The sequence below is a fragment of the Oryctolagus cuniculus genome, chromosome X (assembly GCF_051225735.1).
Source record: "Oryctolagus cuniculus isolate XC-2025 breed Fujian yellow rabbit chromosome X, ASM5122573v1, whole genome shotgun sequence".
NCBI lineage: Eukaryota > Metazoa > Chordata > Mammalia > Lagomorpha > Leporidae > Oryctolagus > Oryctolagus cuniculus.
Window position 1 is genome coordinate 100854902 of NC_142888.1, and position 27791 is coordinate 100882692.

Below are 27791 nucleotides of genomic sequence, written 5' to 3' on the forward strand. Positions count from 1 at the left end.
ATACTCCATTCCTGTATGTCTGGCATTCACCCATCTCAACTCCAGATTTCTTCCATTCAGCATTCCATCCAACGACAAATTATCATTAAGCCATTTTGTTTGCTTGCTTACATCCATGAGCTGAGTGGCTACTGGTATGGATTTGATGTCTTTCATGAATTTCTATGGTATCATATATTTATATACATTTAAACTGTGGGTCAAAGTAAACATTTAAACTGTGGGTCAAAGGCAACATTGCTGGCTAACTAACATTAATGCTATTCAGATAAAACAAATACTAAATCTTAAAGAGATAAGATGTGGTTTCCTCATTAAGTGAGCTAAAACATTTTCTCATTTTTCATGAAATTGTATCTAAACAAAATTTGCAAGAAGACAGAACTCTTTTTCAAACCCTCCTATCTTCTCCCTTTCAGCGCTCTCCTGTTTTCCGTTTGCTCTCAGACTTGCTAGAAGTATCCATTCTGATAGCCCACCCACGTTTTCTGGTTAAAACTAGAAAACTTCTTAAAGGAAACGTGAGACAATCTGTGTGACTTTGGATTGGAGAAAGAATTCTTACAGAGAATATAGAAAGCACAATTCATTAAAAATTTGATAAACAGAACTTCATCAAAAACCAAAATGTGACATTGCCAAAGACATCCTTACAAAAAAATGGTGCTACAGCATGGATAAATCTTGAAAAAATGCCAACTGAAATGAGCTAAGCACAAAAGGCCACATGTTATATAACTCTATTTATTGAATGTCCCATAATATATTATTGCATATGTCCAAGATAAACAAATCCATACAGACAGGAAGTACATTGTGGTTGCCGGGGCCATGAAGGGAGCAGAGAGGGGATAATCAGAGCCAAGGTTAGTATGAGGCAAGTGAGCCTGGGAAGAAAATATTAGCAAGTTACATAACTGATAAAGGACTTATATCCAAAATATATCACAACCTCTTGCACTCAATAAAAATAAGACAACTCAATTTTGAAAATGGACAGAAGATTTGAATAGACATTTCTCCCAAAGAAAATGTACAAATGGCTAATAAGCACTCGAAAAGATTTTCTACATTGTTAGTCATTAGGGAAATACAAATTAGCCACAATGAGATAGCTCTGCAGGTGCTCTAGAATGGTTATAATCCAAAGGGCCGAAACAAGTGGTAGTAAAGATGTGGAACAACGGTAACTCCCATCCATTAATAGTAGGAATGCAAAAGCCTACTGTCACATTGGAAAATAATTTGGCAGGTTTTGATAAAATTAGACATATGCTTTAAAATATGACACGGCAATTCTATTCTTAGGCATTTACTTAAGAGAAAGGAAACTATCCAAAGACTTACATACAAATGTCCATAGTAGCTTCATTATTAATAGCCAAAAAGAGGAAACAACCTAAATGTCCATCAAGTAGTGAATGAATAAACAAAACATAGTATACCCATAAAAAGGAGTACTATTCAGCAATTAAAAAGAACAGAGGGTTGAAACATGGGTAAACCTTGAAAACAAGCCAAGTGAAATAAGACAGACAGAAAGGGTCACCTATTATACAATTCCATTTATTAAATTCCATTTATGAATATTCTATAATGTATTATTCCACTTGTCTGAGATAGACAAATCCATAAAGACAGAAAGTACATTAGTGCTTGCCAGAGCCCTGAGGGAAGTTAGGGCATAATCAAGGCCAAGGTTAGGATGAGGCAAGTGAGGCTGAGTAGAACAGGTAAGGGATCAGATCCAAGCTTTATGTAAAAATTAGATATTGTACTCATCATGGGCCTTTTGCATTCATTCTGACTCTTTAAAATATTGTACTCAAATGCTATTTACCTTAATGAGATTTTGACACCCTCCCTCCTGTTAAATGTTGCCTGTGGAGCAAATGCCTCACTTGCCTCATGCTAGTCTCAGGCCTGCCAAGATTAACTGCAAATGGGCATTTTTGAAATGTCAAGGTTATTCCAAAACTGTACTATAATGATACCTGCACAACTCTAACTTTTCTAAAATCATCGATGGCACATTTACATTGGTGAATTTTATGGTATGTATATTTTGTCTCAATAAAGCTAGTGAAAATATTGAAAATCTTGCTTTTAAAGCTCAAAAAAAAAAAAAAAGAAAATATTGAGTATGAATGTCCTGGGTCACCCTCACCCACTTAAAGTGTCAGCTCACTGTTGGTGAATTCATAATAACAAAATGTTATAAGTCAAGGTTGCATCCTTATTTCAGGAAGAAAACCAATTTTTTTCTCAAACAAAAAGTGCTATATTTTACAAAAAAATTGAACATTAACAAAATACTGACGGGAGTCAATCACACAGAGGTATAGGGATTTCTTTTGGTTCCTTCCATGTTTTCACAGTGTATTTCATTCTGAAATCATCTTCTTGAAACATAGGACATTGAAAATGCAACTTTGCAGCATAACTTGCTGTTAAGCATCTGTAGTAGCTTTTTTTATACTAGCCTGCATGGGGCAAACCTCCTTTGTGTAAGTCACATGTTTTCTGCCTCCCTCAATGTGCTTAGTCAGGTTTTCTAAATTATTTCACTCCCTGTTCCTTTTGTGCTAAGATTGTGTCATTCTGTGATATCATCTGGGAGTTCATTTGTTTTGCTTGTTTTTTCCCTTTTTTTTATTTTTTGAAATGTTCACTTCAAGAGAATAGGGTTATTGGATGAGCCTGTAATTGAAAGATTTTTAACAAGGCTGGTAATCTGTGTTGAGACAATGCTGAAGAGTCATTAAGGCTGGAGATTTTATTAGTTTCTGTAAATGGATTTTCAAAACTAAATTTGTGATAACCACACTGGAGTGCTGATTGCTATTCTGCATACTCAAACAGGTCTCAAAAAAAACATTTTTAGGAATATTTAAGCATATTGCTTTGTTAAGTAGTAACTTCAAGATAATAACCTAAAATAACAAGTTAGATCTTTTTTTAAAAAAAAAATTTATAGCAAAAATTTAGGCTGTGGCTCTTATAGGGCACTGAAATACATCAAATGCTTTTTTCAAAGTACAGACTTATATACTTCTAGATAATGTCATATGGAGCAATGGCTTTCGTTTTTTTTACCATGACCCAGAGTAAGAAATGCATTTTTCATCATAACTCAGTAGACATACATGTATATAACAAAACATTACCCTTAGCATGTGCCATGTACTCTGATATTTCCTGCTCTGTTTCATTTTTTTTTATATGCTGGTCATAACTCAACCCAGCATTTAAGGCCCGGTCTATGGACTAACACTGGTCTCAAGGAACAATTATTATCCTGATTGTGCTTTCCAGTAATAAATTATTAACTTTATGAGCTCTATATTTTCCACCATATGGATGATCCCTCCTCTGATACTGTCTTTTGTGTCCTTTCAAAGAAATTATGTCTTTAAGCCTTTTAATAAAATCTTATACTTCTTATCATATTTATTATATGCCAGTAAGGAGGAAACATGTTTCCACTTATCTTGAGAGCTGTATTGATTAAATAGTCGTGCTCAATTGTGTAACAGCCAAACCCCTACTGTAATGTGTTTTTCAATCCACAGATGTAGGAATTCCTGATAACATAGTTACACTCAAGATTTGTGGTTGCCTTCACTGCAAACACCAGCATTATAATTTATTTCTGCTTAATGGCCATATTTGGAATGCAGAAACTCTCCAGAAAGCCCAGAATGTGAGCAAGCATTGTCCATTCTGACTTTTCTCAAAATTGAAGCAATTCAAGGACTTATAAGAGAACACATTTTAAAGTAACATTAACAAATATTAGAGCAGGAGGTGTCAGAAAGAAATTGGTCCAATTGCTGTTATTTACTGGAGGCTAGGGACCAACAATCTTCACTGAGCTCCCACTGTATGGGCACTTTACCTGCATTGTCACATGGATCTTAATCATCAAACACTGCCAGGAGGCAGGGCATCAGCCTTATTTTTAAGCTGAAGAAAGTGACAGATTAAATGATTTGCACAGGCCCATAGCTAGTGGCAGAGGCAGAATTCAAATCTAGTTCCAATTCCAAAACCTATCCTTTTTCCACTTTGTGGTGCTTTTTCTCATATCACAGACAAAGTAACAGTAACTCAAATAGATGACATGCTGCAACCAAAAGCTACGGAGGTTTGGAAGCCAACAGAACAGTTGCAAGAGTACTTCAACAAATTCATGGAGATTGGAATCAGGTTGATTTGGGTGCAAATAAAATATTGAAACTCTTGCATAGTTTTTTCTTAATACTCCTTTCCATGAACTTCTGAAATTATTTTAGAGGCAGAGAGAGGGAGAGAGACAGACAGACACACAGAGAGTTCCCATCTGCTGGTTCACTTCCCAGATACCCATAATGGCTGGGGCTGGGCCAAGCCAAAGCCAGGAGATAGGAATTCAGTGCAGGTCTGCTATATCAGTGACAGGGATCCAACCATCTGAGCCATCACTGTTGCCTCCCAGATTCGCAACTGCAGAAAGCTGGAGTCAGGAGCCAGAGCTGGGACTCAAACTTGGGGATGCAGTGGGATGCAGATGGCTTAACCACTCAACCAGAAACTTTTGAAGACCCCTCATATGCATGGTTTTCTTTTTTCTTTTTCTTTCTTCAAGTATCTCATGCTTCCACTCCCACACATTGCTTCCCACTACCGACCTGGAGATCCACTGTTTGTTCCATTCCTTTTCTCAGGCTGAGGCACAAGAGCTTTATTGCAGCCTCCCAACCTCTGAAGAAAGTCTGCCTCTGCCCTGATTGTTAATGAAAGTAGGCAGTGAGCATTCAAAATGCTGCCAAGCATGTATTCACTCGAGGTAAAAGACTGGAAAATCAGCAATGAGACATCAAAACTTCTGGCATCATTCCATTTCTATCAAATAAAGTTATTGACAGTTACACAGAGGCTTAAAGAGTCTATGTCAATATTAGGTTTGATATTTTCAACTACTGCAATTGTTCAGAGCAAATTACTTTGTTCTACATAAAGCTGGGGGCTGGCTCAACTTTCGAGAGGGTAATCAATGTAATAAGCTGAGGCTCTATCTATACCTGAACTGATTTGTTGTGGGCAATGGTGGGGGGAGGTGTAAAAAGATTCAATTCAACCCTCCTCCCTTTGAGTGGAGGGTGGAGAGATCAGCAGTGGGTGTAGCCAGATGGAGGGAGCCCGCTGGTTAAGCATGTGGGTGTTGGAATTAGCCTCACTGGATTCACAATCTGCTTAGCAGTTGTGTAACCTGGGGCAAATTACTAAACCTTGCTAAGCCCCAGTTCCTTATCTGTAAAATGTAAAACACAGTGCCTAGAGTATACATTTGCAACAAATATTACCTATTGTTATTAAATTGGCATCTCTTAATTATCCCAGATTCATAAATACTAATGGAACCAAATGCACTTGCATTTCAGTTCCTAAAACTCCTTAGAAATATGGCTGAAATACTAGGCAGTAAGAAATAGCTGGCCTCTGATGAGAAATAGCTGGCAACATTCCTTCTTGATTCCATATACTGCTTTCTTTAAGGATTATGCCTCTTACAAATACTTTGATTGCATTATTCCACAATGCTTTACTGACATTGGCATGTCACAACTTTCTTTTAATCTGAAATTTATTTCCTTTTTAAAATGTTGATACAGCCACTAAGCAGTATCAACTAAGCAGAGCCCAAGTCCTTCCAGGCAAATGCTCCCCCTGCTGACATCCTGTGAAGCTGCAGGGACACGTGAGAGCTTAACCAAGATGAAGAGGGTTGGGGGAATTAGTACAGAGAAAATGGAAGAACAGCTAATTTGAACCCAATTACTGTGTGCAGATTATTCCAAAGGTATTACTCTCCTAAGTTTTCAAGATACCTGATACGTGGGAGAACAGTAGAGGGGATCCGTCCAGGTTAGTTGACACATAGATCCTCCTTTAGAATGGAAAATGTGCGCAGAATAATAAAAAGACATAAGGATATAAAATGAATGGGATCAAAGACAACAGGAATTTTGGGCTCCATTTTAAGCACTATCTTTGCCTCTGCTGATGTATCACCTCTGTCTTAACCCTCCTGCAAATTCACTTCAAAGCAGTAGTGATGTGGTAATAAATTAATGATGTAATAGCAGAATTTTTATTACAACTATTTCTTGACTTTTCTGGATGAGAGCTGTAGTTTTCAGTCTTTGGAACATGGTTACTTATTCTCATCAAAGAAGAATGTAAGAGCTAGAGATTGATTCTTCCCATTTTTAAAAAATCTGTCACAGTCACAGCATCGAATGGAGTGTAGAAATGATGCATTCCTTGGAAGAAAGATTTAAAAAAAGAAATGATGAAGAGTTTGTACAAAAGAGAAGTGGTTTTCAGTTCCAGCACTTCATCTTATGAAGCTAGTAAAGTACAGATTGCAAAATTTATTTACAAGATGAAAGTTATAGCAAACAGCTCCCTTTCATTATAATTTCACATGTCATAAAATGCATTCTACTATTAACTCAGAAACTCTATTCTCATGATTACAGATAACAAGAGTATTAGATCTTATTTGATATACAGATTTTGCAACGTTTTATGTCTGTTTTTTGTTTGTTGCTAATTTACTTTCATTAACATCACGCCATCTCTTACATTGCTTCAAAAGGTATGATATGTGTGTTATAATGCACTTTTATAAACACAGAATTGCAGCATCTCACAGCCATTTCATTATGCTAAACGCAAAGTCTGTCTTGTGCAACAGAACTATTTGAAATTAATGTTGAACATTTTGCAGCTACATTAATGGAGGGAAAGGTACTGGAAAATGACAGGTCTTTTTAATTTAACTATAAAGTCTGGTCTTATTTTAATAGATGCTTTATAAAATGTGATGGGGTTGACCCATCAGTCACTTTTTATACAGCCTCCATGTGAAATGTGGGTGTAAAGTGGCTGCAGTTTTACTAATGAGAAAAGGGAAATGTAAAAATGCTTATAGAGTTTCTTCACTGTGGGTTCCACTGCACTTTTTCTCAGGGAAAGGAATTAGGCATCCTAGCAGTAGAAATCTTTTGTCAAAGCTGCTCCCATCTTGGGAGGTTACCGGTGAGTGCAACCTCATACAATCCACATCAAGTCCACAGAAATGTTTTTTGTTCCATCTATGCTGAGATTTCTGGATACTACTATACGATTTCTGCGTGGATCATCACTCAAATGCTCCATGCCCATAGGTATATGACCACAACATTAGCCACATAATTGCCAAAGTTAATAACCATGTAGACAAGAGGCCACAAAAATGAACATTTTGCATTTAGGTTTATTTTCAGTCGTGTCAACAACCAATCTCAGCTGAGTCATTCGGATTAAGCACATGATGATCTGAGTCAGTATAAAGGTGGCCAAAATCACCAGATGATGATGTGCAAGCTTGATTTTAGATCAGACAGACACAGCCACAGTCCATTAGTCTCAATAGAATGGGACAATGTAATTTCCAAAAATTACAGTATTTTTCTCCACATTCCAAGTAGATAATGCATAAACTACCATTAGTATTCACAGCAGCAAAATATACCTCTTTCTGCATCAAACTGTGGTTCTGGAATTACTCCAAAGCCATTTTGCCTCTTGGTCCAGGCAAAACCCCATCATTCCAAATAAGGAAGACATTGACAATTCCACTCGAAGTGAACAACAGATAATAAACAATAACTAGCCACACATATTTGGTTCCCCTCCAACTGTACTTTCCAGTGTTTGCAGAAAAATAGCACCTTCTATAATTTATACACTCTTCTGGATTGTCTCATCCAAAATAGGGGTATTTTGTACTAAGAAATGTGGGTGTTTATTTCCTAATGTGTTAGTACAGATGTTTAATTTCCACTTTCTCTGTTCTGTGCCTCAGTGTCTGTCTATAAAACACCTCCTTTTATTTACCTATAAAATAGTACCTGATATAGGGATGATTATAAGAGTTGTACATGTCAAGCAATTAGAACAGAGTCTAGCACATGGGAAGTACTTACTAAGCAATGGCTATTATTGTTAGCATTTTTATTTTCCTACTGCTATGGATGGTACTTTGGAGCGTTAACCTTACAGTGACATTATTTCTGAAGTCAGATTAGTCCACAATAAATTAAATGTGCATGGCAACAATGAATAAAGACTATAAAAGGCCTGAATTACTAATTGAAACACTGAATACTTTGAGCATTTGGAAGTGGGACACATTCTTTTCTGACTCATCCAGATGTTTTTACCTCTTCTGATTAAAAGAGAAGCATTCCCGGATGAAATCCTGAGAGAGTATAACTAGTAGTTAGAAAAATCTGTTGCAAAGCAAATTTTCACATCTGAAAAGTTAAAAGTAATCATGTTCAAGAAAAAAAGAAATGAGTTGTTTCAGGCATTCAGGGACCAATGGGAACTGCAGACAAATTAAAAAATCAAGTAGGTTTGTTAGAGTTAACTAATGAAGAATATTATTTAGCAAAACCCCTGCCAAAATTATTTGATCAGAATGTAGCATTTAAGTCAACTGAATCTTCCAGAGGCTGGGAAAAGGTTATCTTGGGACACAGAAATTTAAATTTGCTTCCAAGTGGTAAAATGCTAGCACAAAGAAGAGCTTGCTTTTCCAGCTCTCAGCCCAGACTGCCCTCTTCCCACAGAGTCTGGAGATGGGCCAGGCTCCTACGCCTATTCTTGACTTTATGACAGAGTGGGTTCTCTTCCTGTGAGCTTTTCTGGGCCACAGAGAACACAGTCCAACCAGGATGGAGCTCTGTCACACAGAACTCTCCTCGGGATGATGTGGCAATACCTCAGAAAACTTAAGGAGCAGATTTTCTTTTCTGCAGACAAAAGCTGCCTTCAGCTTCACTGTGAAAGAGATGAAGGTTTCTGAGCATAAGCCATTATCCAACGCTGAGCGTTAGGGGCCCTTACACCGCCCCTAACTGCCCTCTCCTTGAGCAGCACTCAGGAAAGATGACCATAACTTGCAATCCTGGCTGCACCTGGAGAGTTTTATAAACTGCAGCTGCTTGGGCCCAACCCCCAGAATTCTGATTTGATTGGTTTGGAATAGAGCCTAAGCAAGTGAGTGTGTGTGTGCGTGTGTGTGTGTGTGTGTGTCACTTTGTTTTGTTTTGTTTTGACTCAAGCCCCCAGATGATATTAATACGCAGGCAGAGTTGGAGAATCGCTGATGGAGACGATTCCATTCTCAGTTTGGGCTGTAGACCGCTTGCAGCAGAATCACCTACTGAAGTGCAGATCCTTGGCATTCGGTGTGCATTTTAACAAACACTCCAGTTAGTGCAAGGCACAGCCACATTCCAGAACAAAATTTTTCCCTTATTAATACTTACCCATCTTGTATCCCATTCCCTACTCATTGGATAGATGTTGCTTGCTGGTCAAGTAATGTGGTACATGATCAAGCCTCCTAAATACAATACAGAAGGTGATTCCAATAGTAAGGATTTCTGGGGCAGGCAAAGAGAATGGCTTTGTTTGATTGAGGGCTTATTTTGGCATGAGGCAGGTGGAGGAAACAAACTTTTGAGGGCTCTCAAATCTTACTACACAGATAGTTTCCAACTTCACTTGGGGCCTGCCCTCAGTGGCTAAGGCTTGCTAGGGATAAAGGAAGCTTTGATCTCCTGAGTCCCACTAGCCATTAGCTTCGTGCATCCGTGGGTGACCAACTCCTCCAAGTGGCTCATTTACCCATTTCTCTTCAAATGCTGAAAGAACTTTGACTCTGTTTCTCTCATGACATCACCTTCCATCAGTAGTTCTCAACCTTACCTGCACAGTTTAATAACCTGGGGAGCTTTAAAAAATACAAATGTCTTTGCTCCACCTCCCAAGTTTTTATTTAATTGGTCTTGGCTAGAACCGGGTTTGATATTTTTAAAGAACCCAGGCAATTCTTTTGTGTAGCCAAGGTTGAAAACCACTTGCCCACAGTTATGACTAGCAAAGCTCACAAGAAGATAACACAGTAAGTTCATGACTAGCAAAGCTCACAAGAAGATAACACAGTAAGTTCAGCTAGCACATGTAAGCAGTAGATGGTCAAAAGATTTTTGTTCTGCCTTAAAAAAATACTGCCTTGAAACCTGTACAGGCCTGAAGAATAGTATGCATGCATCATCATCATTTTCCATCATGACCTGGGGTGTTGTTACCATGTGACTTTTGTGTGCTGTTTTGATTCCTTCACCTGGCTCCTTGCTCAGCTGTACTGAAATCACTCCTCTTGCTAGAAATAAAGACAAAGATTTCATTGCAAGCTGGCCCCTCCTGGATTTCTTTTTGCTTTGTTTTGTTTTGTAGATCCCTTTCCGGGCGCATTGTTGGAGGGGTTTGGTGGTTCTTCACCCTGATCATAATTTCTTCCTATACTGCCAATCTTGCTGCTTTCCTGACTGTGGAGAGGATGGTTTCTCCCATAGAGAGTGCTGAAGACTTAGCTAAGCAGACTGAAATTGCATACGGGACCCTGGACTCTGGTTCAACAAAAGAATTTTTCAGAGTAAGTGCTTTGTAGTTAATTGGGCCTGCTGGTGTGTATTTTATCATCTCCTCTTGGTGCTTTTAAAAGATGGTTGGGAAAGGGTGGGAATGTTATCAAAGGAGAGCATCTTAAATACAGCACTGCTTTGTTGGTGATCTAATTCAGTGTCCTTTAGAACTGAGACGCTTGTGAGAAATAACAGGTGGCCTATTGAGAACACTAAGTTTGAACTCCTGGGCTTGAATCCTAACCCTGCCACGAAGTGATTATTTGTCCTTGGGCAAGTCATTTAACTTCTGTCAGCTTCAGTCCACTTACTTGAATAATGAGAGTATTGAACTAAATAATATCTATTCTCCCTTCTAGCTTTTAAGAAAGCAGCGATTTTATGTCTCAATGGCTCACAGAAGTTAGGTAATTGACTCTAACACTCTGATGAGTGAGGGACTATAAGAAATGACCGATTCTCTTTTAGACATTGGTTTTCTGTTGAAATTGCATTTATTTCAAGTATTCATGTATGTGGTGATAATTCAATTTTAAGGGCAGCCGATAATTGTTTTAATGTCTTGAGTAGGTTTATTCTCCCTGCCCCACAGGCCAAATTTTATAGAGAAAATGGCAAATTGTTCACTAGAAAAAGTAAAGCTATGTAAACTCAGTCAAGAGGAAAGATGAAAGGCGATTAAAGCAGAAAATGATAGGATAATATGATGGACAAGCCACATTTACATAAACTATCAAAATCTTCATTCTGCAGGAACTGGATTATAAGGAAGAATAGCAATAGGGTTTTAAGAACTTGCATGTTTTTCAGTTTTGCCCCAACAAGGAAATATGTTGGTTTAGATCATTCTATACATTGCCACTGTCTCCTAATGTAGCCACAATGATCCAGAATTTATAAGTAGGTAGAGAGGAAATTTTCAGTTACTCTCTTCAACCAATAGTCAAGTTATTGGATGGCAGTTATAATTACTGACTTTTCCTCAAAGGTGCAGAATAAACAGATGTTGGTTCTAAACCAGCTTATTGTAATAAATCAGTAAGAAATAGATTTCTACATGTATTATCATGAGATTTGTCCAATTATTTCATGGAAAACCAGGAGGAATCTGTTTCTTGACATTATGTCAACTAGTTAAAAACCATTTTCATTCCCTGAAGGAGAAAGAGTGAGTTCTGGGACCCTTTCCAGAATGATCAGTGGTTCAGGATATCCATATCTCACCTCGACCACCTGTCTACAAGAGCAAATCATAATCCCCAACTGGGGAGAGGGCCTCAATGTTAGAAGCATCAAAATGATATGAACACCCTCTGGAACTAATCTGGCCTTGACCCTCACTATAATGGCAGTCCCAGAAGCTTATTAGGGAACATTCACTACCCTCATAAAACCACTCGCATGTGTCAGGGTTGTAAGCCAGGGATTTCTATCCGCTGAGCAGCCAGCATATTATCAGCTCTGTGAAAATCTGGTTTGGTATCAGCCTTCCGCAGAGCTTATGTTCACCATCCCAATAAGCACCAAGTTGCTCTATGAGTTAATTGACCACTTAGTATATCAAGACACACACGTGGACCCTCTGATAAGAGATTCTTGTTCCACTAAGATGCCCTCTTCCTTCAACCACAATTAAAGATTAGGAAGGTGTGTTTTAAATGGTAATGGATAGACGGCATCAACTCCCATTAAACTTTCAAAGTTCATTCATCCATATTGCAGGCAAAAGGGGGTTCTCTAGGAAGATTCGTTAGCACAAAATCTTGACAAAATAGTCCTGTCACCACACCCAGACCGCATCCTCCACTCATAGGTGTTTCTCTATCTACTAATCCATTGAATGATGGTTTCCTTATAGAACATTGTATTACCAGAGCCCATATAAATCAACATTCATTTGTGAGCAAAGCTATTGCCGCAGTCTAATTGGTTTGTGGTTTCTAATGCTCACCCACTCTTAGTGGCCTTTACAACCAATGAGTGATTCCTATGGTAATAGAATTCTTTTGAAAATCTGATTAAAGATGGAGCTAGATGTTTCTAAGTATAAGGAAATGAAAATCATTTTCTAATTCCCACATGCCATTTCTTTTTACCCCAAATGGTCTCTGGTAACAGCATTAAGTACTCTGTGGAGTGGTTATTTAGGACAGCACACAAAGGTTGATGATCTAAGAGTGCAACTGAGCATTACAGAAAACTCAACTCTTTCATCTGCTTGTACTGAAAATGTTATATAAACCTAACAAAGGGTATGCTTGGTATTCACATAATACAGGAAGGGCCAGCCAATGGGTCCCCAAGCCATTTTTTCCCACTATGTCCTCCACTCCCCTCCCCTTGAACCCAATGGGTACAGAGGATGCAGCCAGAAAAATCACATCATCTTTCACTCATGGACTTGACTGCCATAGCCATGTCTTTCCCCCTCAATCCTCAGTGATCTCAAGGCAATTTTAAGAACAATAACTACACACACTCAATTGGGGACCTCTGTGGCATGCCTTTCAGACTGTAGAGGATGAAACAAAATCACATACAATATTTACAAACATAATGTGAGCTCAATTCTTCCCATTCTCACTCCATACAAAAACCACAGGGACCAAATAGTAATACCGTGAAACAGCCTGAGGCTAGCCCTCTAGTTCTTCCACTAAGAGAGAAATAAATAAAATAAAATTCTTTTCTAATTGCCCTGAAGACATTTTTACTCATCCTGGGTGAGGCTGCCATTAAAATGATGGTATTTTGAAATGATTACTTTGTTTCTCTCATTTTTCTAAACTTTCCCACCTGTCATCTTACAATCACATACAGTCACTGGCACAGAGGGACCTGTTCCATCAGGAAAGACAGGGGGCTGAGCAAAATACACGCAGCTGGAAGAGACATCTGGAATATTACCATTAACCCTCTTGACTTGAAAACTGATTTCCTTAGACAGCAGCTCCAGAACTAAATAATACAACCAGAGGTGGAGGCACACATGCTAAAAAAAAAAAAAAAAAAAAAAAAAAAAAAAAAAAGTCGACAGCTTTATTGCCATTGCCTAGAGAAATGCCACTATGATTTGGAAAGCTGCCCCAAAATGTTCATTCTCCACTAAGTTTCAGAAATTTAACCTGATACAGAGTCATGTTAAAAGGTAGCACTGGGGGTAAAGAAACAATTCAAAAATTCTCCCTGCCTACACACCCCTGGAAATACTAGAAGACAACTAGGATGTTCGATTTCTTTTCAATACTTGATTATATCCCCATTTAAGATAACTTGGGAAATAAAGGGAGTGATAGTTTTTTTAGTGAAATGTTTATACTAAGTTAAACCCCTTTAAGAAAGTAAAGGAGATAAGTGGAGACTGGAGGGTTGCTCCAGTGCCCTAGGCAATAAAACAGAATTTAGCTTTACCAGGAGACCACTGAGGGGATTATCCTGTCTTCTGAGTTGTAGACATTGTTAGCCCCATGAAGGCCAGCTGAATTATAAGGAAGAATGTTCTGTCAAGACTCTTTGACTCTTGTCTCTGTCATTTAATTTTTAATGAATTGAATGTAGGTGGTGAAAGGAGGGGCCCTTCCAAGCTGATGTGGGAAGCAGTCATTGCTAATAGTATTTAGATTCTGCTTACACATTCAGACTCATACTCAAAAAGCCTTATCAATTAGGGTACTCATTTTTTCAACGTTTATTGGTCATCAGTAATAAGGTTTTTGAAGAATATAGAGAAAGGAGAAGAAAAAACTTTCCACAAATGCACCCATGCCGTGTATGTTGACATTTTGACAAGATCAAGGAAATCAGCCATTAAGCCTTAAGCTTTATTGCCAGCTGAGTTGTGTACATAACAGGCCTCCCTGGCTCTTAACCCATCCTCTAGCCTTAGGAAAGCCATAAAAAAGTAAAAAACCTTTTGGTTAAAAATTTTCTCACAAAATACTATGTGAATTTGAAATCTTAACAGAAACTTATCTGGACAGCAACAAATACATTTCATTAGTTTGAAGACATATACGACATGACCAAATGTTTGAGACATAGCCAAACCATACACCAGGGAACACATAACATCACCAGCAAGAGATAAGTTGACACCAAAGGATAATGGGTCAGAGATATCTGTTGTACATACTACTTGGCAATTTTTAAAAGGAAAAACTGTCTCAATTTTGAGATGGTTGTTGTGATGCCATCTTATTTCTAAAAAAAGTCTTACTTTCTTGTGTCACATAATACATTATACAGCAAAAGCCATAGACCTTATAGGTCAGGACTAGAGGTAAAGCAATAGCCACAGTATAAAAATGAGAGATCTGGCCAAATATAACTCTGGACAAGGGACATACTCATTGAGAGAACAGTTGGCCTTTGTCATCCCTCAGCAGCTAGGGATCTGGGTTTCTAAAGGGCTTCCCCGCAGACAAGTCTCAGGCTGAGTAGAAAGAGCAAGGAAGCAGAGATCAACTGGACAACTATACATATAACTGAAAACAGATCTGATATCTGTCTCCAAGAGAAAGGAGACAACACAAATATAATGACAGGCTAATAACACTTTGGAGCCCATTATTTATATATCATTCTTTTAATAACATTTTTTCAAGCAAATTCCATGTGCCAAGCTCCATGCTAAGGACTGAAGATCCCTACATCTCTATAAACAAAATTAAATTCCTACTTTTGGCCAAACTACAAACCACCTGAAAACACCTAGACAGGCTTCTTCACCATATTTGGAGTGTTTTTTTTTGGGGGGGGGGGGAGGCTGGCAATTGACTTAAAATATAGACGTCTCAGATAACTTAGATGATTATCCCTCCAAAGAAACTGATGCTGTTTATGTCTATGGAGCTACGGACCAGATTGGACCAATCTATGGGTGTGCTTCATGGTGCCTAACAACAAACTTAGTGATTCTCTATGACCATAGTAGGAAGGTCAACTAGTTAATGAATTAAGCAGAAATGTTCTCTGCCCTCTAGAAACTTACAAGTGTAGTGAACTGTCACTATTCCACACCCATTCATAATGCGCTACCAAATTCAATCCCCACAACAGCTGTGTGGTGCAGCCAGAACAAGTACTATTACACCTATCTCATGGGGGAGACAACTGAAGCAAAAGGACGCAGCGACTCGCTGAACATCACTTAGCTCAACGGAGAAGAACTGGGACTATAATAACCCTGATGCTTTGCATCCACATTGGGTCCTCTTCCCACCCCCACCCCCCACTCAGTGCCATTCTGGTATGAGTACTCACAGAAACATTGGGGCATTCTGCATGAATCAAGCCTCTGTATCCTTTCCTCTTTGGTCCTTGTTTCAATTCCCTGTGATGGCTCAATTAGAAAAGGAAGCCTGTATCTGTCTTTGAAAGACATCCTTCCATGCTCTGACTACTTCAAAGGGAGCAAGACAAAGAAGGCAAAAAAGGGAAGGCATCCATAAAACTAGAGTGAATGCTATAGCAACACAGCGAACCCCTATTATTGCATGGCTTTTTATAGCTTCTGATACGATAAAGGTTGTTATGTGTGTGGATAAAATCGGACAGAACAAGAGAAAGATAAAAAGCATTTCTAGTTCCACTTCCACCAATGACTTCCTTGTTTTTCTTTGGATAAGAAATATTTGATGTCAGTTTTCTCATTTATCAAGGAGAATATCACAAAAAGCTCTTCAAAACTATCAAGGGTTCTACAAATCCCAGGAGACATGAGGAAAAGGGCCCAGCAACCGTGAAATTAAAGACTCTCCAGACCAGGTGCTGTAGAGATGTAAGGAGTACTTCTAAAAATAAAATTAGACAATCTCTGCTTTCTCAGAGATACAAGGTTTTATTTTTTGTTTTGTTTTTTTTTTTTTTCTTTTCCTGGGTTTGGGAGAAGAGAGAAAGCTCATTTACATCCTTCAGCCATTCTCTCCACTCCTATGCCCTAATTTAAAAACATCACTACTGACCTCATCTCCTAGTAAGTCCATCTTCAGCCATTTCTTCTGCCCTGCAGATTTCGACAACTTTAGCCTGCACAATTTTGAACTGCCCTTGAAGACCACCTAGAAACTTGAGGTATTTCCAAGGTGGCATGTGGGCCATCTGCCCAAAGTGACCAACCATATGGATTTTATTAGCCTATCTCTGTTAGTCCTTTCCAGGTAACCTACTTGCTTATGAGAGCATTTCATAGCCTGAAAAGCCTAAGGGGATTACGTGTCCATTCTCTTTGAAGCTGCCAACCTTCTCAGGCATCATCAGGGTAATTAACATCACACAGGACCCCCAGGTCTTCACCAAAACTCTAAAACTAGAAAAACTCATCTTAAGATCTCACTTTCTTTTCTCATCTGACAAAGTCAAATCATCTAACAGCCTTCCAGTTAAAGCATGAGACCCGTGTGTTTAACCAGACTTTCCTTGGGTTCACCTAGCAAGCTTGCACAGGTTAAGAATTTTACAGTTCTTCTTTATCACCAAGAAGAAGGCTAAAAACTTGACCATAAAGATCAAATAAAATGTCAGCTTACTGAAACTCAACTCACAAGAACAATGAACTGGAACGCTTGGTTGCACTCCACTTTTGAAAGGAAACAACAATGTACACCAAAAAAAAAAAAAAACCTTGATACGAAATTTTTTCTTTTTTTTTAAGATTTATTTATTTACTTGAAAGTCTGAGTTACACACAGAGAGAGAGGAGAGGCAGAGATAAAGGTCTTCCACCCAATGGTTCACTCCCCAACTAGCCACAACAGCCAGAGCTGTGCCGATCCAAAGCCAGGAGCTTCTTCCAGGTCTCCCACATGGGTGAAGGGGCCCAAGGACTTGGGTCATCTTCTACTGCTCTCCCAAGCCATAGCAGAGAGCTGGATCGGAAGTGGAGCAGCCAGGTCTCGAACTGGCGCCCATATGGGATGCTGGCGCTTCAGGCCAGGGTGTTAACCTGCTGCACCACAGCACCAGCCCCCGAAATTTTTTCTAAAAGGCTACAAGGTGATGTCCTGCAATCAGATTTGTTCCAGTCTTCAACATCTTCTATATTTTTACTCATAGAGTAAATAAGTATTGAATGCCTTCAATAGCAATTTAGGCACCTGGGCTACAGTACCAGAAACATGACAGAATTCCTAACTTTAAGGAGCTTGCATTCTGTTGGAAGGAGACAAATGATAAACATGTAAGCAAATACAAGGGGACATCAAAAAATTCATGGAAAATGTATTTAAAATAGAAACACACTTTGTTGCAAAAAAATTTCAAATCCACACCTGGGTTTTTTGGGTGCATTTTCTACAAAGTTTTTGAGGGCTCTGCATATGCACAAATTTCCATTTCTGGCACCAACATAAAGTTACTTTTAAATTCCACTTTCCATGAAGTTTTTGGCATGTCCTTAGAAATCTAAGAGTGAAACTGCTGAAACATGTCAGTTATCTGTTTATTTGCTATAACTTTTTGAAAGTCTATTTTGAAACAAGAAGGATGAAGGCAACTGTTTTCTTCCAGTTCCTGCTTAAGCAATCCTAGACTTCCCTGAAGCAAGAGATGCTTCTGATTTAATAGGAAAAGAGTTATTGGGTAACTAGTGTGGAGAGCAGAACTAAAGTTAATATCACAAAGCTTCATCTTTCGCATGACTGAACTTAAGGAAAGGTGTATATATGTATGTATGCATATGTATCTCCAAAACAGATCTAAGTTCTTGTCCACATCATGCATTTGTGCAGAAGTACTGAACACTTTTTCCTAGTGACTCTAGCTTGTAACAAAAATTCAGGGGGAGCGTGCTTCCGCTGTCTGGGTTGCAATTCTAGACAGCATACAGGCAGAGGGTGGTAAAATGAAACCCGTTGTCCTCCTCTGGTTCTGAATGGTTTAGAATGTTACCTGTTGGAAGAAAGGGGCTTGGCTAGAGATAACCTAGTGTGTTTCTTCCCAGCTTGGGATTGCAGGCATCTATCTGTAAACTACCCTCAAAAATCAATATCCTATCTCTGTACACAATTTGGTGCCCCAGTGAAGATGTAATTCGTTTCTATGCCTAGAGCAACCTGGATTCCAGAACTGAGTCTTACTTCCTATTTTTTATCAAAACTCTTACATGTTCGCAGCCTGATTTATTTGCCTCTGAACGTTTTTCATTCAAAATTATTTTATTTTTAATTGAATATGTTTGTGGAATGTTTTGTGATTACTCAATACATTCAATGACTCCCAGTTTTATTTCCTTTTAAACAGTTGTATCATAGTAGAAATCAATATATAGACTGCCAAGGATACATTGGAACTCATTGCTCAAAACCAAGGTGCTCTGAACACTATCTTATTTCTGGCTTTATAATTTACATCTTGCACATGGAGATGAGGTTCATCAATAAGGTACTTTCCAAAAATACCTTGCTCTCATTTAAATGAGTTAAGGAACCAATATTAAAAAACAAAATCCATCTATGCTTTGGCAAACATTGTCAAATTAAATATTTCATAGAAAACCTTTCATATTTAAAAACAATCCCATTACATTAGACATTGTTTCAGATGAAATAAATAGCCACTTTCCTGTATATGGTAGAACAAATTCAGTAATTAAACAGAGAATCAAAGCCCCTTTGCACAGTAGTTTTAAGTTTGATTTCTTTTTTAAGAATTTATTTATGTATTTGAAAGGTGGAGTTGTAGACAGAGAAAAGGAGAGATGGAGAGAGATCTTCCATCTGCTGGTTCAATCCCTAAATGGCCACAATGGCTGGAGCCAGGCCCATCTGAGGCCAGGAGCCAAGAGTTTCTTCCAGATCTCCCATGCGGGTACAGGGGCCCAAGGACTTGGGCCATCTTCCACTGCTGTCTCAGGTCATTGCAGAGAGCTGAATTGGAAGAGGAGCAGCTGGGACACAAACTGGCACCCACAGGGGATGCTGGTACCTCAGAGGCTTAGTCCACGCTGCCACAGCTCCAGCCCCTAAGTTTGATTTCTAAATTTCTAAATTTATAAATGCTGTCACTTTCCTCTGGATACACACACACACACACACACACACACACACAACTTGGCAGTTATTAGCACATATGCCAAGACAATTAACATATTATTGGATTTTTCTATATATGAAATAAGCGGAGAGTAAAGTGCCCTACCAGCCAGACCCTGAAAAATATTTTTGCTCCATTTTCTTGACCTGGAGTTATAGCCAATTGCACAACCAGGAAAGTTAAGAATAGCATGCTAGTTCAATAGTTGAGGGGAAATATAAATAAGTTCAAGGAGGCTTGAGTAAATTCATGCAATACAGATCCAAGATAAGAGGCAAGAACTTGGAGGACACCTCCAATTTTAGAGTTAACATTCAGAGGATAACCATGGCTTCTCCTAGTTCATTTTGGTTTTGTCTTAAAACTTCCCTATCTGGAACTGTCTCAAGAGCTGATCTACAGGGCCTGGCTTATAATCTTTCACAAGATTGTTTCCCAGCATTACAAGAACTGAGACTATTTAGTATGAAAACAAATATGCAGCAGCAGCATATATTAGGCTTGTCTTCAAATATTTGAAAGGGAGACATTCTTAAGATGGACTTGTTCTGTGGGACCCTCAGGGACAGAACAAAAATCAAAGAGTGAATATCACAAGGATTGTAACTTCAGATAAGTGTAAAACATTTCTAATAGAACAATCCAAAGATAGAATGGGCTGTCTCCATAGATAGTGAGCTGTTCATCTCTGAGGGGGTTCAAGAATAGGCTAATGGCCAGCTGTCAGAAACACTGAATAGGGAACTCAATAACCTGATGAATGGCTGCACTCAGCCCATGTTTTCCAACACTGGTTGCATATGAAATCATTTGGGGAACTATTTTAAAACACAGCCTATTGGGTCTCATGCCTCTGCTTCAAGATGATGATTTTATGGGTTCTGGTAATCCATGTTTTTAAACCAGCACCCCAAGTCATTTCAACACAAGTGACCAAGAGCCACTCTTTGAAGAATATTCAATTACACAACATATAGGAGAAGTTCTGCTTTGGTGTTTTAAGTTTGTTTGTTTGTTCTTCCTATATGAAGGATGCCGGAAGGAGGCTGGAGGCTAGACCTGCCCGGCAGGAAAAGGTATCTTGAGAGTGATCAGAGCTGACTGGCTGAGATGCAGCCCCCAACCCTGAGTGTCTTTGTCAGAGAAGGAAAGAAAGGACACATTTGCCTCTGTTCAACAGAGACCAATGGAAACGATCGCTCCAGGAGCTAGTATGTGAGGCTTAGCTGGCACTGTTGCATTAATGGTTCGCCAAAGCATTAGGGAGCCCCAAGCAAAGCTCTCTATAGGGAAGCTCAAGCTATGGGATCTGGCTGGAGACCATGAATGATAGAACACTGAAAACTCAAAGTGGGAGAAAATGAAACTGCAGGAGAATAATGCCCAGAAACCTTGAAATGTTTACAATTTTGTCCTTTTTTCTCCTATGATCCAGATTAACACCCTTTCTTTTCTACGGCTTGTTTACCAGGTGGGTCTTGGATATCTTTATACACTCTTTAAGGAGCCCCAACACTCAAACTCCCTATCCTAGAGGACTGCGGGTTGCCAGGTCCAAATGCTGGTTACCAGTGGAGATTTTCTGTCAGTATGATGGGCATAAAGGCATTTAACCTAGATTAAAATGATCTAGGTTAAAGGGATTTTTTTAGGGGAAATGGAACAGAAATTGAAGACAGACAAGAAACCTGGAAGTTTCTACCCTTGACAGAGAAGCTCTCCCCTACTTTTTGTTAACTACCCTTTATATGTCTTTTCTTTCCTTTACTTACTTGGTGTTGAGTGGTCAGGGCTAATATGTTAGTGTTTTTTCTAGAAGCTTCAGGGAACCTCTTACCTTAAATATCACTACCTAGAAGAATTTGGGTGAATATTCCCAATGCTAGTCAGCATGGAGAAACCAAAACCACAGAATGGAAGAAGTAGGGACACAAGAAATCTCCTAAAAAGAAAGGAGAAAATGGGACAGAAAGAGAAAGTTGCTCAAGAGATTGGAAACTCGAGCCAACCTGACAAAGCCAACCTGCAAGCCCTCCCTTCTGCCATCTGATGCACTGGGCTTCTGTGTTGGTGTTTGTACCAAGTTTTCAGGGAGTCCCATGCTTCAGACTTCCCCAGCATGGAGGACAGTAGGCATACAAAGAGGAGAGCTGACTTTCACATGTGGAAGTTCTGGTATTAAAACATGATTGCAAGTGATGGGCAAGAGAAATGTCCTTAAGAATTAAAAGGGACAGAATGACAAATTGCACCAAGAGCTTTAAATTCTTAGCCATTAGCCAAAGCTTCCCCTACTGTCCCATTGCCAACCCCTGATTTTCCCTGTTTGTCCCTTTACATGCCTTTTATGAGGAGGTGGCTCTATTGTGTTGCTGCATTTCAGAGGCTTCTGGGTGCCTCATGCCTCAAAGTTCCCAAGCTAGAGGACTGTGGCTGGGTAGACATGAACCTCATCACCAGGAAAAGCTCAAAATTAGAAGTATGTCAGTGCTGTCAGGAAGAAGAAAGATTTTCAAACTGGTACAGAAGGAAAAGATGGGCCAGGAGTCTGGAACTTCCCACCCTGTAGCCAGAAGCACATGCCTAATGTACCACTTCCTATTCCTATTCCCTTTTTGCTTTGCCTCCTTGACCTGCTGAATCTGAACACTGGATAACCAAGATAGTTGTACTAGTTTCTCATAGAGGCACTAAGGAGATGAGGAGTCTCTTTCCCACATAAAAGACTTCAGGGTGAGGAGTTCCAAGTGCCTACATGGCAGTGTGAAGCCTCCTGGAAGTAAGTGGAGGTGATTGGTGGGGGGAATAAGAGCTGGATGTCGTCCTTTTAGTATCATCTACCAAGGAGGGTTAGTGAATGCCCATCTTTCTGGAAAGCAGTGGTCTTGTGATTGGTAACCAAACAGAAGTACTGACTCTTAGGCCTTAAAGGAAGAAGTAGGATTTCTGTGACGCTTTCTCCCTCCATCCCTTTTGTTAATTCTACAATACCATTTCCATTTAAATATGCTGTATAGTATTTAAACAGAAATGTAATGAATGTCAAAGGCATCCATCCATGAAGTAGGTGGAATATATCTATTGAATATGGGTTCCAAGTTGATGGTGGAAGCATTCAGAGCCTCAAGAAATAAAGAAATTCTTTCCAGCCCAGAGGCTAGACTGCTCAGCCTTCATCCATATCAGTGGTCACCAGCAGCTGATCAATTTTCTAATCAGTACAACCTTTGCCAATTATGATTAATCCATGGACATTGCTAAGATTCATACCAGGTTAAGCTGGAACTGTTAATAAGGTAGTATTTTTCCACCACAGTTTATTTGTATCTCTGATAGATACTTAAGAGGAAACATTCTTTTTTTAAGATTGATTGATTAAAAAGGCAGAGGTGAGGCCGGCGCCGCGGCTCACTAGGCTAATCCTCCGCCTAGCGGCGCCGGCACACCGGGTTCTAGTCCCGGTCGGGGCGCCGGATTCTGTCCCGGTTGCCCCTCTTCCAGGCCAGCCCTCTGCTGTGGCCAGGGAGTGCAGTGGAGGATGGCCCAGGTGCTTGGACCCTGCACCCCATGGGAGACCAGGAAAAGCACCTGGCTCCTGGCTCCTGACATCGGATCAGCGCAGTGCGCCAGCCGCAGCGCGCTGGCCGCGGCGGCCATTGGAGGGTGAACCAACGGCAAAGGAAGACCTTTCTCTCTGTCTCTCTCTCTCACTGTCCACTCTGCCTGTCAAAAAAATAAAAAATAAAAAATAAATTAAAAAAAAAAAGGCAGAGGTGGAGAGGAGAGAGAGAGAGATCTTCCATCCATCACCTGGTTCATTCCCCAAATGGCCACAAAAGCCAGGGCTAGGTGCGGCCGAAGCCAGGAGCCAGGAGCTCCATCACAGTCATGGTTGGAAGGAACTCAAGTACTTGGGATATCATACTCTGCTTTCCAGGTGTGTTGGCAGGGAGCTAGATCAGAAGAGTAGCCAGAACTTGAACCAGCACTTCTATATGGGATGCCAGTATCACAAATGGTGGCTTAACTCACTACACCACAACGCCAGCCCCCATTCCATTTTTCTAAATACCTTTACGGTGCCATCATCTCCCCAACAAAAATTTTGATCTTGACTACTCCAGAAAGGAGACCTCCATCTTCCCCCTTGTTGGAGAATGATTTTCTTTCTCTTTAATGAAGACTAGATCAGTTCCTGCAAGGCTAGGGTACAACCTTTTGCACTCCATTCCAGTGTGACCCTTGTTTTTCCCATGGATATCTCTTTCTGCCCTTCACTCTTTGGGGAAGCAGCATAGCATTCATTTTATCATGCCCTCTGACCTTGAATCACCTTGAACTGGCTTTTTTGTCTCATCCTCCCTAGCTATTTGTGAACTTGTCATTCTGCCAGACCAAAGATGAACAAGAACTAGTTAGAAACATTTGTTACCTTTAAAGTTCTTTCTTACAAAATCTTTGCCCAATATAATACAGCTGGGCCCTACCTTAAGCAATCTATACATCAGAAAATACAGAACTGATAAAGGTAATTAATAATAACTACTCACATTAGAAACATATTCCTCCCTATAATATTGAGATCCCATAGTGCATTTTGGTGTTGACAGATGTTAACCGCTTGTGAAACAAACTAAGAAGGCTTTCAAAAATAAACACAAAAACAGTCCACAGATTGATAAACAAATTTGATTTTCAAAGAGGAATCTAATTATGGCACAGTTTTTTCTAGTAATTCATCTGTTACATAATGGAAGTCATACTCTTATTTAAGCAAGGCAGCACAAACTAGTGAAAAAGTTCAAAGGTATTACAAAACTGACTTGCTGGGGCCAGCATTGTGGCACAGCGGGCATTGTGGCACAGCGGGCTACCCTGCTGCTTGCAACACGAGTGTCCCATGAGTCCTAGCTATTTCACTTCTGATCCAGCCTCCTGCTAATATGTCTCAGAAAACAGCAAATGATGGCCCAAATACTTGAGCCCTTGCCTCCTACATGAAAGACACAGATTAATTTCCCAGCTCCTGGCTTCAGCCTGGCCCAGCCCTGGCTGTTGCAGCCATCCAGAGAGAGAACCAGCAGATGGAAAATCTCTCTGTCTGTCATTCCCTGTCTGTAATTTTGCCTTTTGAATAAATATATAAATCTTAAAAAAGAAAAAAAAAAAGAAAAGAAAAGCTGCTTGCTGAGATTGAGCCAGTCTACATAGGTATGGCTACCTCATTCCAGAAGTCTCAACAAGTCTGGGAGTTAATCTTGGAGTCTTCCTGACACACACTGAACATTTTTAAAACATCTTTGGATTCATGTCCTCCTAATGTGTGCTATATATCCAGCATTGCCACATTGCTAGGCCGGAAACAATGAGAAACTTAAAAGTCCTGAAGTCTTTGATTTTGTGTTTAAATTCATAACCTTAATGTTGCATTAAGGGCCTATTTTGCATACCTGTTTGATTGTACCATCTTAAAGAACCGTTTAAACCTGGAGAAGACAGCATGACTCCTACCTTTCTTCTCATTAATAACATACTTTCCAGTGAGTGGATAATGAGTGACTTGGATAGAAATCAGTAGAAAAGCAGATTGCCATTAGATGGGGGGGGGGGGGATTCCCTCTACAACACTGACAAGTAATTTTGAGACTGATGGTAGAGAAAACAAGCCTCAAAGAAAGATGGCTATCTAGGAAGGCTCTTAATTAAGTATTCTGTTGTCTTTACATGTTGGGTTGTAAAGGAACAGTCATCCTATGGAAATTATATTTTGCAAGTGATTTGAAAAATCTCAGGCTAATGGAAATAAGTTCTTTAATTATAGAGGAAAAAAAACAGGTAACTCTTGGCCACAGATTATCCCTAATGGGTTCTGAAAAACATACAAGTCTGCATAAGCATTCTTTAGTTTGAATTAACTACAGTCAGAGGCATTTAGCTACAGTTAGAGATGCTGATGGGAGGTGGGAGGTAGTGGACAGTAAGCATTCTAGCTGGAATATAAGGCAGAGGGGAATCTTAAAGGAAAACACAGGACATTTTTTTTGAAAAAGTAGTATGGCCTACTCCACTTTTCTGGAATAACAGATAATAATGCTCTTACTCAAGATACAGAGGGCCAGTTTTTCAAATTACTATAATTCTCTGGTAATACATTGCTGGCACAGAAACAGGGTCTTACTGGAAACACATTTCAAACCAATGACTGCTAATTATCCCACAGTCCACCAGATTCACGTACCAGAAAATACGTGACACTTGAAATGCAACCCAGGCTTTCAGTTGCCCTTTATTCCTCCAAGTCCTTTAGAATGCACCAGGGCGTCCTCCTACAATTTGACTACTGATGCTTACACTATAGGGTGAAACTATACCAATGAGAAACTCAAATCAAATGAAATAATAGTACGGATAGGTTGACTCTGGAGGGTTTTCTGACTTGGGGTTTGTTTCTGTTCAGTACTGTCAGTAAATATACAGGCCTGAATATAAAATAAAATGGTTTTCTAGTTGAGAGAGAGAGAGAGAGAGAGAGAGAGAGAGAGAGAGAGAAGAAGAAGAAGAAGAAGAAGAAGAAGAAGAAGAAGAAGAAAGAGGAGGAGGAGGCGTCACGGAAGATAGGGGAGGGGGGGAGGGGGAGGAAGGGGGAGGGCGGGGGAGGGAGGGAGGAAGGAAGGAAGGAGGAAGAAAAGAAAGAGAGAGAGAGGAAAGGAGAGAAAAGAAAAAACAGCTCTGCTTCAGATCATGGTTCTGTTCCGTTTTTGTTTTCTGATGGATTTGACTTCCAAATCTGAAATCTGGCAGCATGCAATTCAGTTTGGGGTTTTGGTATAGCTGGTATGACAGCAACCAAGCTGAATACAAGCTGCCTATTTCCCAAGGACTTAACTCCATAGGAAATGTTAGTTACATCCCGCTTTGATGACTCAAATAAAGCAAATTTACAGTTTTGACCTTAATGGAACAGTAACACAAAAGCATTTAGAAGTTATTTGCAATTTTTAGGGAAAACTATTGATGGAGATTCTACCATTTTCAACTTCGATGGTACTCAATTCTGTAGCCCACCTATTAGTGCTGATATAGGGAAGAACACTTTAAAAAAAAACTGGGGGCAATTGTGGCTGCTCATCTCAACTGGAATTTTTCCCTTAGAAAGGATTCAGAGACAGAAAGTGGAAACAACCAAATATAACAATGCACAGGGCCAGACAAAGAAAACCAGCCTGGGTAGAAATTCAATTCTATTTTTTATTCACAAATGTTTCCTTGCTCTTATGAAGCAAACTATGGTTCTTGATCAGGAGTAACAAGAATATTCTTGCACACATACCTAGATCCAAGAGCTCATTTACTTTTAATTGTACACACACAGGATAAATTTAGAGGAAATCATCTCTGCATGTGCCTAAAGAATTTCTGCCCATGCAAATATAATAGCAGACCTTTCTCTGGAAAGGTCTTCCATAAACACATGCTGAGTAAGCCCTTCCAGAGCCACGCATTAGCTCCCAATAGAGCAGGAGTTATATTCCTCCCTTGCCCTTTGACTAAGGCTATGGCCAGCCCTCCAACTGGTGCCAGCAAGACTTCCATTTGTTGCAGTCATCACCTGCACATCAGGGTAAACTATAAAAATAAACAATGTTGTTCTCGGTGCCCTTTTGCTGCTTTTTTGCTGTTGTTGTTTATTTATTTGAGTGGCAGAGAGAGAAAGTGCACATAATTGAGTGTTAGCTCCTTTCCACTGGTCTGCTCCCTAAATGCCTGTAACAACCAGGGTGAAACCTGGGAGCTTCGAACTCAATCCAGGTCTCCCATGTGGGTGGCAGGAACCCAAGTACTTGAGCCATAACTTCTACCTCTCATGACACACATTAGCAGGAAGCTAGAATCAGGAGCAGAGTTGGGACTCAAACTCAGTACTTCAATATGGGATGCAGGAGTCTTAACCACTAGGCTAAATGCCCAACACCCCCCTCCCTGGCCTTTGCTTGCCTTTTGGTGCTTCTCTGGTTTTTCTTTACTTATGCTATGGACCTGCGCTGTCCAATATCTAGCTACATGTAATTATTTAAAGTAATTTAAAATTCAGTTCTTCAGTAGTACTAGCTACATTTCAAGTGCTCAATAGATATGTGTACCTAAAAGCTGCCATGTAGGATAGCACAGATATAGAACATTTCACAAAGTTGTATTCAGTGACAATTCTGTTAGTTCCTTTAGCTTTTTGAGCAT

The 27791-nt window shown here is 39.6% G+C and overlaps 1 protein-coding gene across 4 annotated transcripts in view; it reads left to right on the forward strand.

The window, feature by feature from the left end:
- The window catches only part of GRIA3 (glutamate ionotropic receptor AMPA type subunit 3), a 318320-nt gene that overhangs the window by 250753 nt on the left and 39776 nt on the right, over positions 1-27791 (forward strand). For all 4 annotated transcript variants that reach the window (XR_011385359.2, XM_008273165.5, XM_002720270.6 and 1 more), the window contains exon 12: positions 10339-10537. Coding sequence is in view for 3 of the 4 variants with exons in the window: in XM_008273165.5 (XP_008271387.1) it covers positions 10339-10537 (199 nt within the window). In the remaining variant the exon portion in view is untranslated. The remainder of the gene's footprint in view (positions 1-10338; positions 10538-27791) is intronic.